This window comes from Notolepis coatsorum (genome assembly GCF_963971535.1).
Source record: "Notolepis coatsorum genome assembly, chromosome: 7".
In the NCBI taxonomy this organism is placed as follows: domain Eukaryota; kingdom Metazoa; phylum Chordata; class Actinopteri; order Aulopiformes; family Paralepididae; genus Notolepis; species Notolepis coatsorum.
Genome location: NC_140171.1, coordinates 125,126,603 through 125,140,827, shown reverse-complemented (window position 1 = coordinate 125,140,827; position 14,225 = coordinate 125,126,603). Strand labels below are relative to the sequence as shown.

General features: G+C 42.3%; 1 protein-coding gene across 3 annotated transcripts in view; it reads right to left on the bottom strand.

The window, feature by feature from the left end:
- Window positions 1-14,225, bottom strand: part of marf1 (meiosis regulator and mRNA stability factor 1) — a 55,630-nt gene that overhangs the window by 39,309 nt on the left and 2,096 nt on the right. For 2 of the 3 annotated variants that reach the window (XM_084318040.1, XM_084318041.1), the window contains exons 3-7: window positions 8,320-9,177; window positions 7,959-8,118; window positions 6,978-7,192; window positions 5,863-5,980; window positions 5,566-5,738 (exon numbers count right to left, since the gene is read on the bottom strand). In XM_084318040.1, coding sequence (XP_084174166.1) covers window positions 5,566-5,738; window positions 5,863-5,980; window positions 6,978-7,192; window positions 7,959-8,118; window positions 8,320-9,177 — 1,524 coding nt within the window. The remainder of the gene's footprint in view (window positions 1-5,565; window positions 5,739-5,862; window positions 5,981-6,977; window positions 7,193-7,958; window positions 8,119-8,319; window positions 9,178-14,225) is intronic. The other variant, XM_084318042.1, reaches the window with a different exon arrangement.

Here is a 14,225-nt window from a genome sequence, read left to right as displayed (position 1 = left end):
AGGCGCTGGGAGCGCTCCGCCCAAAAACGCTGCCGCCGAGAGCGCTAAAACGCAAGGCGCGGCGTTGGGAAAAGGAGCGCGCCTGTAGCATAGAAATGAATGACAGAAAGGAGCTGACAACTCATAAAACGTCCCCGGTCGACACAGGCCCTTAGAGTACTTGATTAGAAATACAAAACGATGAAAATGTACAGATGTGTTCCATAGACTCACAGGAAGTTTAAAATTGCCCAAATAGTGAAAGGAATAGCAAAACATGGGACCTTTAAACGTTAATTGAACGTACAGTAGAGAGGGAGAGAGTGAGACACTGGCTCAGCCCCCGAGCCCCCGCCCCCCTTTCCTCACTATTGGAGCTCACAGCCGTTTTCTCTGTCTGTGAGCAGGGTTAGCTAGCGTTAGCTGTGGGACTTGTACAGCACTTGGTAAACTGTTGTTTTTAAATGTGCTCTATAAATAAAGTGGATTGGATTAATTAATTAAGTAGCCCCTTTCGTGACTGTGACGCAGCCAACAAGGTTTCACTCGGCTGTGCTGCCTGGGTGCAGTGGGGCTGCTCTCACAGCCAACGACATGACATAATTATGTTGCAACCTTCATCTATCAAGCAAACAATTATATTATATTTAATTTATAAATTATATCAGACAATGCACCTACAAAAGCAGATGATTACAATTAAATTAGCCAACTTGGCAACACATTAGTCATAGCAGCATAGGCATATAGCCTTATTAATGTTTTGTGTGGCGTCACCGTCGTGTACAACTCCAAAGGATATTCCCTTGGGAGATGCATTTGAGACAAAAAAAAAAGTATAAAAATATTACTTTTCTCTTTTTAACTTTTCTTTACACTTCGATTTATTTATTTTATGTTCGAAGCGCATGCCATCGAACAAAGCTTCGAAGTATTTAAGACAGCCCTACTAGCTACCATGGGCTACTTCTGATTGGTGAGCAATGAGAGCACAGCACTTCTGATTGGTAAGCATGACTGACACGCAAGAAAAAAAACGTGACTCATAACATTGCGACAATGCGATGCAGGCACTTTCGGATCAAGTGGAATAACGTTACTATTAGTTTGGGGTTTCTTTAAAAAAATTATTACTTGTCCGTTCTGACAAGTTAAAGCTGTAGTATCCTTGTCCGACCATTATTTTTACTTGTCCCGGACAATCGGACAAGCCTTAACACTTTGGTTGCCACTTGTTAACGTGGTAAAACCCTGTTGAATGCCACCACCCACTTCAATGATAGCGCTGTGAAGCATAATCTCTGTCTTAAATTATGGCTATGTGTCTAATCTGCCCGTCGTTTATCAATGACTTGTTTGCAGTCAACATTGTCGAGACGGATTGTTTTTTTTAATCAGTTCATTTCCGTTTATAGCATTTTGAAAAGCCCTAGTTTTTCAGGAAAATATATAGATTCAGTGATAAACGCCCTTTACTGGAATATTCTGGCATACACAAAAACCTGTCATTTTTCTGCCTATTTATGAATAGTTTACAAATAAATGCTAGATTATCGATAGTATATGTGTACTTATGCACGCTATAGAAGCGATCAGAAAAATATATTCTCTCATTTCCTGATCAACACACGGGGCACACGCTGATATATAGGTCAAAACAGATCCGATTATCCCAAGACTGGTAAAATAAATTGCTTACCTCAGATCAGATGTTATCAAAAAAGATTATTCCAATTCCTGATCGCCATTCCAAATATCGATCGCGTTTATTGATTCAGCGTTGGGTACTGTAAATTATGTATTCCACGCGTTTTCCGGCTAGTCTGTGAATTTGAGGATGTGCAATACCGGCCAGATCCTCTTAGGGGCGCCATCGCTCCACTGCAGTATGCCCTGTGGGTGAATGGATGACTTTCTCCCCCCCCCCCCCTTTCAATGGAGATTTTTAGTACCCAGATTCTGAACCAGCATCTTGTACCGTGGATTAAGGGGATTTATCACCAGCCAATGGACATATCGATCTACCAGATGCCGATCGATAACGGGGAAATGCTCGGGGTATCTCACCGGCTCATGGTAAGATCTTTTTCACATAAATTACAGCCGGATCAGAGCTTGCTATGATACGCAACCGGCCGAGCAGCGTATGTGGCTAGTTACACGACCACTGTTATTGGTAATCAATAATAATAATCAATGTCCCCCCCCCTTTGATGCATACATGCTTTGGGACAGTCCCGATGATATGCAGTTTGAGTTATTTCTTTAGCATATGTAAAACAGAAATGCCGTTGAATATAACGTTAGCAGACATTAGCCCTATAACTAGCCTTCCAGAAAATATGAGACAAAATCCGCTATAATGCTTATATTCACGGCGCTATAAAATGACAACCTATTGATGAATTTTTTTTTTCATAAGCCATTTTGAAGGGACGGTTTATGAACTCAATTGACAATGAGAATGGACAGATAGCAATATTATAAAGTATAGATTTAGCTGTACAAAAGGACACCGGTCTGTTTACAAAAGCTGGTCCTCAACCACTATATTAGACGCATCACGCATCCCAGCGGTCACCAATGTGTTAATAGGGCTGTCTTAAATACTTCGAAGCTTCGTTCGAATATGAAAATAAAATTTTATTAAAAATAATATATTTTTATTTTATTTAGCAAAATCAACTCTGCCTCTCTTTGTTAATTACAACAAGCAATGCTGTTTGTTATTTAAGATGAGGTCGGACTCAGCACAGACAGTGTTCATTGTGCTGCTTTTATAAAGCCTCAAATGACGGCTTACAATATTTCATGAAAGCAAAGTGTTTTGTTTGTCTAAGATTTAAAAAGGTTTAAACTTTACAGCACTGACAAAGTTGAACAAAGTGCTGTACAAGTCCCACAACATTCAAAAAATAAATAATTTTTTTTTAACAGTCGATTTTATTTTTATTGCTCAATTCTGTCCGTGATTCCGTGAACGCGGATTTCATATGGTTCTAGAGTCTGCAACACTAGCGTGAGGCTCGATTGATGAAATAATGAATTCAAAAATACGACAAACAAACACTATATGTCGTTGGTGGCACTCAACTGGCGGCATGAACTAATGACAAATCGCGTCCGTGGTAGGGCTGGGCGATATGACGATATTATATAAATATCGGGTACAGTTCATTAACGATACACTTTTTTAACGTATCGTGGATATCGTGATGTTTTGCCCAAGAGGATTGTGTCGCGTCAATCTGGTCCACCCCGTTCAAACTTTTGAACAACGCCGCTCCCACACACACACTACTGCATCAAAGTTAGTACGTATGATTAACAAAGGCATTCGTTTTGTGGCATCAACATTATATAGTTACACGTTATATAGTTACACATCAGCGTATTTACCCAAACATAGCAACGTCCAATGACGACATAGATAGCAAGCGTTACTGTTCATATCTCAGTCCGTGCCGAGTTGTGCGTGCCCATTCTGCGGTCTGTTAATAAAGTTTTCAATCAGACAGATGTATGGAAAGGCTTTTATTATAACATTTGTTGCAGTAAAATCATTATGCCTCGTTGTCATGCTGCGGTGCGCTAGTAATCACTCGTCGGCTGCGGTGAGCTGTTGTTGTTGTCGTTGAGCTGAGCTCTCGTTAAAATCAAGGAGGGCATTCAGGAAGTAAAAAAAGAATAGCGCTGCCGATTGGTGCTAAGAACAGCAGGGCGGGTACAAGCGGTGTGACGTAATTGGCAGACTCGACTGTCAATCAAAATTATTATTATTGCCGGCTGAATGATTGAACGAATTAACGTTATTAACGATTGCAGAATGGGTACAATACAGTACAGCTCAATACAACAACAGTGGACTGACTGGAGGATGAAGACCAGAAAAAGACTTTCGGCTTTTTTACATAAGGGTCCTCCATTTTCAATTCATCAAAACATTTAGAGACATACAAATATACAGTAGTTTCATAAAAATGCTAAAATCCTATTGATTGATTGATTGATTGATTGATTGATTTAAAACTTTATTAACATATTGCAGAATGGGTACAGTACAGCTCAATACATACAATTGTTAAGGGGATGCAGACCAGCGAAAGACTTTCGTCTTGTTTACATCAGGGTCCCCCATTTTCGATTCATCATATTTCATATCTAAATTATATAATATCTCATTGCTAAATATATGCAATATATAATCTAATAATCCAATAATCTAAATCTAATATATAATATAAAAATGCTAAATGCATGGGTATTTTATTTTGTCTTTAATGTTAGCTTGCAAACTCAAATACTGTCTTGGTAAGCCTCATAATGAATTGTTTGGGGAAAAAAAGAAAAACATCGTGATGCGTATCGTGTATCGCCGAAAGGTCAGAAAATATCGTGATATCATATTTAGGCCATATCGCCCAGCCCTAGTCCGTGGCACTCAAAGTGTTAATGTCAAGCCCTGAAATAGTGTGATGAATAACATCAGGTAGATAATGGATGAATATGAACATAGCTGCTGGACCAGTGGAAAGGTGCAAACAGTCACATCCCTCTTTACATACAGTAGGCCTACTTGTGAATCCCCAGCATTTATGATAAGATCAGCTGTTTTGTCAATCACATTTCTTCCAAACCATGGAGTGCTACCCTGTTTTGCTTAGAAGAATGAGGCCTTTCAAGTCAGATAAATAAAGAACTGGGAGGTTTCCTGGGTAAACAAACTTCCCATGCTCCATTGAACTCGCATTTAGGTGTTTACATGTGCGTTGTGGCCGTCGGGAAAAAGAAACGCCGAATGCTGTCCGATGACCGCTCAGCAGAGCAGTGGTAGTGGGGCCGAAAGGCTTTGCCAGAGCAGACATATTCACAGTAGATTAATCATCTCTAGTATGAACAGCCAAACTAGCAGTAGCAGCGAGCTCGATGGGCATATAGTACTTCCTCCAAGTTTGAATGTTTTGCGACAACGTTCAGACGTGCCTCACACAAATTGCTGGATGGTTTCAGCCAGCCACAATATTAGTCATCCTCATCCTCCAACCATTTCTCATTGAATTTGCATTTACCTGAGGCCGAGTCTGCATCTCCCTGCTGCAGGAAACCATCAAAAGCAAAAGTCTTCTTCTAGGTTAAAACGCAGATCTGCCTGCTGTAGAGAGCAGCATAATTGATCTGGAAGCAATGACTTCACATAACTCATCAACACCCAAACTGCATGCCTCAACTCTCTCTACCACACTACCAAAGGGTTAACCCTTCCACTGCAACAATACAGAAGGTTAACCCTTTCACTACCACACGACAAATGGTTAACCCTTTCACAACCACACTACAGAAGGTTAACCCTTTCACTACCACACTACAGACTGTTAACCGTCTGTAGTGTAGTAGTGAAAGGTTAAGCTTCTGTAGTGTGGTAGTGAAAGGGTTAACATGAGCCTTCCCCCTCTTCCCTCCAACTGGAATAATGAGACCAATCCGCTGTCATTTAATAATAATTAAACTTATATTGATTATATCTACTCACCTCTAAATCAATGACTTGTGTTGTATAAATCCTGCCGAGGGATTGGTGAGGCCTACCTGTGCTTTCATGGCCATGCGCGGCGGCAGGTCAGAGGTCATCTCCTGGAAGGCCACGTGGCGGTGGGCGTGCTGCAGCAGGGCCGGAGACGTGTGGCAACCGTGGATCAGGATCACCTGGAAACCGTGGCGATGGCGTAGGTCACTCAGCTCGCTGGCAAAGTTCACATCCGCTGAAGACGGCGTGGAAAGAGACGAAAATATAAAATCTACTTTTTCCCCATGTATAAATATATAAAAAAAAAAAATCCAGAAACTAGGCTGGATGTGGCGGCTATGAACCGGAGCTTCACTCACAGGACACTAGGATGACGGTGGCCGGGGCCATGTGGGTTTCTGCAAAGCGCCGAAGGCTTTGGCGAAGCTTATCGTCTGCAGCATTCTTGGCTGTGGCGTTGATGTGTGCAACCGTCACCTGGTGAAATGTGATAAAAAAAAAAAAAAACATGTTTAACACTTTGAGTGCCACGGACGCGTTTTGTCGTTAGTTCATGCCGACTGTTGAATGCCACCAATATAGCGTTTGTTTGTCGTATTTTTTTTAATTAGCGATTTGATTTCATATTTCATCAATCAAGCTGCAGACACTCTCTGAGCTCCATTGGGAAAATACCACCCCCTATCGTCTCTCCGGATGGTACTGCACCCCATTGGATTAGACTGATGGGGGGGGGGGTCCAGCCTCCTCATTTTACTTCTCCGGCGAGGCATCTGAAGAGACCGAAGTGATTGCCGAGCCGGAAAACGCATGGAATACATATTTACAGTACCTGGCGCTGAATCAATAAACACGATCGATATTTGGAAGGGCGATCAGGAATTGGAATAACCTTTTTGGAGAACATCTGATCTGAGGTAAGCAATTTATTTTACCAGTCTTGGGGTAATCAGATCTATTTTCACAGAGATATCAGCGTTTGCTATACGTGTGTGTGCGATCAGGAAATGAGAATATATTTTTCAAAGCGCTTCTCTAGCGTGCATAAGTACACATATACTATCGATAATCTAGCGTTTATTTGAAAAAGATTCATAATAGGCCGAGAAATGACAACGTTTTGTGTATTCCAGAATATTCCAGTAAATGCCGTTTATCACGGAATCTATATATTTTCCTGAAAGTTTCAAGAAAAGGGCTTTTCAAAATGCTATAAAACGGAAATGAACCGATTAAAAAACAATCCGTTTCTACAATGTTGACTGCAAACAAGTCATTGATAAGAGACTGGCAGATTAGACACATAGCCATAATTTAAGACAAAGATTATGTGTTCACAAATATGAGAACACTATCATTGAAGTGGGTGGTGGCATTCAACCATGTTTTACCATGTTAACCAATGGCAACCAAAGTGTTAAGATAATAATATCATCAATTCATTATTTAATTGTTCAGCTGTCACTGTGGTTACCTGGCAGTTGTTGAGCTCTTGAATGACGGCCTTGTTCTCCTTGCTGATGTCACAGACGCAGATGAACTCCGCCTCACGGTGGCCCTGGAAGAAGCGGCTGCGGATCCGCTGGACCACGGCACCAGCCGAGCGGCCACTGGGCACTCTGCAGTTCTCTATGTCCCAGAACACGCCCACTGGAGCGCTGTTCTCTGGACCACCACTCTCTGGAGAACCTGGCAGAACCAGGTTAACAGTTAAAAGCAGAACATTTTTTTTGTATCTACTTTTTCTCCCAATTTTCTATTTTTCTCCCATCCCAATTCCATATTATCCAATTCTACCCTCCACTGTCTCGAACGTTGTTAGACCATGCCTCCCACTGGTCGGCTGCAATGTGGACCAAGCCTTGCATCACGAGTCCCCTCCAGTACACGAGGAGGCAGCTGTCGCATCTTTTCACCTGCACAGCGCAATCTCTCAGCGGCGAGGAGTAACGCGTGGCAGGCTCACGCTGCCCCCGTTGCTTCCTGATTCTGCTGTACAGGCGCACCAACCGACCTGTAGGAGTCGCTGTCCACAACGACGATAATTCTGCTTATTTATTACCCTGACTCGACAATTTTTTATATCATCTGAAATCATACCGATAGTCCAACCTAGATTTTGTCAATTGGAACACTAGTCTGGTGTGAGGATGAACAGAGTATCCTTTAACATGTTTACATTATCATATACAGCCGATGTTGCTTATGATTCAGACTTTTCAAAATGGCTAAAGGAGGACCGATATAAAAGATTTTTCACACCAATTGGCCCATCTAAAAACCTGCCCCCTTTTCTTGATCCTCCAATCACAACTGTTGCTTGGGTTAGCGATTCTGTAGGTCAATTATCAATTAGTGAGCTTCTTCAAACGTGTCCCACTTTCCAACTAGAATGAACTGCCAAATCTTATAGTCACCTACTTCTATTCAAACATGTATACTTGTGTCTACTGACCATACTTGTGGCCAGGCTTGGCCATGCTGGTGGGTGGCAGCATGAGCATGCCGTCAGAGGAGCCACAGCCGTTACACATGGGAATGGGGATAGGGGCAGTCTGAGGATGAGGGAGTGGGACGTTGGGCCACACCGTGTCCGACTCCGCCATCAGACCAGGCTGGGATACATAAAAAAAAAAAAAAAGGTTAACAAACAAACTCATGAAAATGCATATATATTAACAAATACAAAATCCACCGCAGTTCACATGAAATTCTGTTCATCCATGTGTACATATTAAACACCTACAGTGATCTGCATGCCATTTACAGTATATATAGGAAAAGGAGCCACAGTGAATGAAGAGAATTCTACCAACCTTCAACAAGCAATCCCGGCAGTAGGATGCACCCTTCAGACAAACCGTGCGTTCTACATTAAGGTGCAAAGGGTTAGAGCAGAGGTGTGCTGTGCTGGGGTGGTCACAGTGTGCAGAGGCTCCCTGGCTTCCCCTGGCTGTGGGGCTGTAGTCTACACCGCAGTGGTAGTAGCCAGAGGAGGCCAGGCAAGAGCCGCGCAGGGGGGAAGGGAAAGAGGGTAGCGAGGCAGACAGAGGGGCTGAGGAAGGCAAGAGGCTGGACTGACTACACTGAAGAGGGACAGAGGGGTAGGAGTGGAGCAGCCCTGGGCAGCAGGGGAGGTGAGGGTGGGAGGATATGGGCTGAGAGGTGGCCACGGAGGAGGGCGGGTGGAGGTTGTAGCCAGCAGGTGTGTGCAGAGAGTCGAGGGCATTGCCTTCACTTCCACGGCTAGGGTAATGTTGGTATGGGTATAGCACTGAGGTCATTGAACAGGCCCCAGGCCTGGTACTACTACTGGTGATGGAGGCTCCTAGAGAGGTAGAGGGCATGTAGAGTGAGACTACACCACTGTTGTGACTACTACCAACACCTGCGCCTTTTAAAATCCCATAGGAACCAGTGCTGCATTGCTCGCATTGAGTGCAAATGCTTACTTTGGGACTACCCCCATGTTGCTGCTGGTGAGAGTCTTGTGGAGGCTGAGGAGGCGGGAAGCAAGGAGGGGGCAAGCAGGGAGGAGGCATTGGGAGGGGGGGCAAGCAGGGAGGCATTGGGAGGGGGGGCATAGGGAAGGGCTGTAAAGAGGAGGTATGGTGTGGAGGAGGGGGGACATCTTTCAACTCCAGCACAGGCTTTCTGTTGTCCATGTAATCGCTCTGGAAAAGAGAAAACTAAATTATAAGCAGTGTGTTGTTGTACATTTAATAATACAGTTATATGGGTCTGTGAGACATATTGTACAAATGACATGTTATTCCTCTGTCCCAGGACAGTTCAAATGTCATGTTAATCCTCTGCCCCAGGACAGTTCAAATGTGTCCCAGCCCAGGACAGTTCAAATGGCATGTTATTCCTCTGTCCCAGGACAGTTCAAATGTCATGTTATTCCTCTGCCCCAGGACAGTTCAAATGTGTTCCAGGACAGTTCAAATGTCATGTTATTCCTCTGTCCCAGGACAGTTCAAATGTAATGTTTTTTTTTTTTTTATCCACTTTCTCACATTTTTCTATATTTTCTCCCATCCCAATTTCGTATCATCCAAATTCAACCCTCCCCTGTCACGAACGCTGTTTCTTGCCTCCCACAAGCCGGCTGCAATGTGGACTAAGTCATACATAGCACAAGTCCCCTCCGGTACTTGAGGTAACAGCAGTCGCATCTTTTCACCTGCGCAGCTCGATCTCTGTGTCGAGGAGTAACGCGTGGGAGGCTCACGCTGCCCCCGACACTTCCTGATTCTACTGCGCAGGCGCACCAACCGACTTGTAGGAGTTGCTTGTTCACAACGTTCGATCCCCACCCTTCAGTTTTCCCTCCCCGTAATACGGCCAATGTGTATTACTGCGGACGACCAGCTAAACTGAAAACAATGTGGAGAGCTGGATTCGAACACGCGAATCCTAGAGTCTCCACACTGGTGGCGAGTGCCTTGCCCACTACACCACCTAGCCGCCCAGTTCAAATGTCATGTTATTCCTCTGTCCCAGGACAGTTCAAATGACATGGGGTGTTATTCCTCTGTCCCAGGACAGTTCAAATTGCATGTGCCCCAGAACAGTTCAGTTCATATTTGTCAATATGCACCACTCTCCTTAAGCTAGAAATCAGAGAGCTCTTTGAGAGAGAGTGGTGTATTGTATGTTCACAAATATTGACTCAACTATCCTAGGTTGAGCAGAGTTAGTCAAGGCCCCAGTCAAGGGCTTCCTAGCACGGCCGAAAGGCGGAGCAGATTTTGGGCACGCATGAAAAAGTGAGCATGTACATGCGAGTGTTGGAACTACTTTGGCCAGCAAAATTGTTGTGCCGGAGGATAAAAAAGATATGTTTAATAATCTGATTAATGGTAATATCAGGTCTATGTTCCTTTGTGGGGTAAATTAGGGCTGACCTTCGATTTTCTTTTAATTCGAAGCTTCGGGGCCGAGATTCGATTTTAATTCGAAGCTTCGAAATAAAAAAAATGTATTAATTTTTTTTTTTTTATTATTATTTAAAAAAAAATTATTATTATGCTGTGGGACTTGTACAGCACTTTGTTCAACTTTGTCAGTGCTGTAAAGTTTAAACCTTTTTAAATCTTAGACAAACTAAACACTTTGCTTTCATGAAATATTGTAAGCCGTCATTTGAGGCTTTATAAAAGCAGCACAATGAACACAAATCTGTCAGTGCCGAGTCTGACCTCATCTTAAATACCGGTAACAAACAGCATTGCTTGTTGTAGTTAACAAAAGAGAGGCAGAGTTGTTTTTGAAAAAAAGTATTCATATTTTTTCTTCTTTTTTTAAACATAATTTTTCCATATTCGAATCCCATGCCCATCGAAAGAAGCTTCGAAGTATTTAAGACAGCCCTATTAAATTGATATAATTGAAATTGTAAGTAAATTCAAAAACAAAACATCAACTGATATAAACTCCATTGACATTGACATAGTAATTATGAAAGTAATTGATTCTATTGTAAAACCTTTGACCTATATGCAATCCGTCATTTCAAAGAGGTGTTTTTCCTAATAATATGAAATCAGCAAAGGTAATTCCAATATTTAAAAATAGAGATAAGCATCAAATGGACAATTATAGACCGGTGTCTTTACTTCCTCAATTTTCAAAGATATTAGAGAAATTATTTGTGAAACAACTGGATCTTTTCATTGGCAAATACAAAATATTGAGTTTACACCAGTATGGGTTTAGGGGAAATAGAACTACTACATATGCAGTGATGGAGATGGTAGAAGAAATAACAAAGGCAGTTGAAAATGACGAGTGTTGTATTGGTATTTATATCGACCTGCAGAAGGCTTTTGATACGATAGATCACAGTATTAGTGAGAAAATTGGAGATGTATGGGATACGAGGTATAGCAAACTCTTGGCTGAAGAGCTACTTGGAAAACAGACAGCAATGTGTGCAAATTAATGACACTGTCAGGATTTAGGAAGTCACCTGTGGAGTACCCCAGGGATCTGTGATAGGTCCAAAGCCTTTTATACATCATTATACATATGTGCAATGTTGCTGAACTGTTCAAGTTTGTTATTTTTGCAGACGATACAAATTTATATTGCTCAGGAAGTAATTTAAATGAACTTCTGTTTGATATTGAAAGAGAGCTTGAAATTCTCAAAACTTGGTTTGATGTTAATAAATTGTCTCAATATTAAGAAAACAAAATGTATGGTTTTTGGTAATCGAAAAGAAATAGAGGGGGTTAGACTAAAAATGTGTGATGTAAAAATAGAAAGAGTTTGAGATAACATTTCTAGGAGTAATTATTTATCAGAAATTAACATGTTAACTATATTCAAGGGAAAATATCCAAGTCAGTAGCAATCTTGTATAAATGTAAGGATATATTAAACTATAAAGCCTTGCACATCATTTACTGCTCACTTATACTTCCTTACATATCTTACTGTGTGGAAGTATGGGGGTCGACATTTAAAAAGACTGCAAAAACGGGCAATTTGGAGCCTTCATAAGGCTGGTGGTTACTATGACCACTGTTTTATAAAGTCACATGTTATGACATTTTATGATTTGGTTTATTACAAAATTATGCAAATAATGTACAGAGCTAAAGCAAAGTTACTCCCGGACGGTGTGCAAAGTTTTTTTTCATAGATCGCGAGATATGTCGCGTTATATGCATTATATGCGATCGTTACCAAAAGCATGTTTTTTTTTTTTTTTTTTAACTATTTTTTAGCGTTTATCGCTTTTCTGGTCAAGCATGACCGACAGAAACAGGTTGAAATGGGATGTAGAGCAGGGGAAGACATTCTGAGAAATGACGGCGGGTCCGGGAATCGAACTCGTGTCCCCCAGATCCGTGACGAGCACGGTTTTCCCCGACGCAGAAATAGCGCCGAGATATGCGGTGAGCTACGGGAGCTCCCCACCAAAAGCATGTTTTAGGTCCGGTAAAATACGACACTGATCGGTACAGAAGCATGTTTTAGGTTAAAGAAATACCAGCAGGTTACCCAAGATAGACCACCTCAGTCAGAAGGTACTCCAAAATGAATAAATCCCAGTCGTCCCATGGCGATCGTAATTACTCGTGTATATTGGGCATGGCTACCATACAGGAAAGAATAGGTCTGAGGCACCAAATCTTCCACCGATTGCTATGTCCTGATCCACTCCGAGGCGGAAGCAGCGGAGGTAACTCAGGTCATGTTTAGAGACGGAGAGAGTCTGAACAGAAACCGCAAAAGTAGTCTTGCGGCCTCACTTTTAATTTTGCGTTTAGACTAGTGTTTGAGGGAATTCTGTGTGCAGACGAGGCTGTAAAAGTGTGAGTAAATGTCTGCGATATTGATGTAATGTGCATGCCAGGTCTATAGGGGGTGCTGCAGTCGTGCCGGTGGCTCGAGCCTTGAGAACCCTTTCGTCATATTTTTATGCAGTTCGACTGTTCAGATGATAGCACGAAGGTGTATCGTTTCTAGGATTTTCACCCAGGAAGGTTTAACTTTTTTGCGGATTCTCCCCGCAAAAACGCTGTGGCCGTATGAACAAAAGGCACATCCAATAAAATATTTTGCCGGATTCACCCGCGAGCGTTTCCGTCTAAACTGCGCCTCAGTACTGGAAGACAACTGATAACCCCAGTTCAAAAGGTAGGCGATATTGCCACCTGGCGGGATTCGATCGTCATTGCAATTCCAACGTAGGCAGCTGTGCCAGGGAGACCCAGGCAGCTCCGAACGAGTGTTTAGAATGGGGATCAAAGGAAAAAGCGCAAAGGAACTAAAAACGAGATATCTCGTTTTTGGCACTCAAGCGTTGGCGACGAAACACGAGATTATTCATTTTTGGCGCACAATGAGTTAAGACAGAACACGTTGGTGAGTTTTGTTTCCAATTATCACATGTCCGCACAACAGAGCATGAGGATTCAGGTTAACTATATTATGTGAATTTTGCCCCTCAATGAGAGTCAGTGTTATAAGACAAAGGCACTCTCTTCCTTCGCCTTGACATAGTCATGTTGAGCCTATTAAAAACAACTGAGGTATTTCGGTGTCAAGAGTCAAAATCAATGCGTTAGTTTGTTTGAAGTGGGTTGGTCGTGGGAGGGGAGGTACAAATGATAATACTAGAAGTACAGTGAGGTTTAGGCCATTAGTTGTGAAAACTGAAGTTTGGGGGGGCAAAGCTGAAACTGGAAAATAAAAATTTCATAATACAATTGTCATGTTTTTTTTCCCATTTAAAAACAGGTATTTTAATCAAATTCGATCCCAAAATCTTTATAATACTGTTGCAAGGAAATGTTGTATGTTGTCGAGTAAAAACCCATGCCTTTGTTTATTGGCTATATACATCCCAGCCCTAGGTGGAGGGTAGGGCAGTGATGGGGGACTTCCATTGAGATACAACACCAAGGGACTCAAGCTGTTTTTCCCAACAGTGCAAGTAGACCTGAACAGAGTCCGCTACCTGTGTGTGGTGCTGCAATTTAAGATTATATCCATCAATTTAAGATTATATCCATCAATCTAAAATGCAACCATTAGGTTCAGACAAATAGATAGAACAGACAAGAGGGCCTTGCCTACCCCCACTGCGTTTATGAACCTCTGGGCCCACGATGGCAGCACCGGCAATCTCTGAGCCACCCTTGCTGCCATTTTTAAAGCATCCTAAATGAATGGCGAGTGGGCAGGGTGAAACGATGCACTGTCT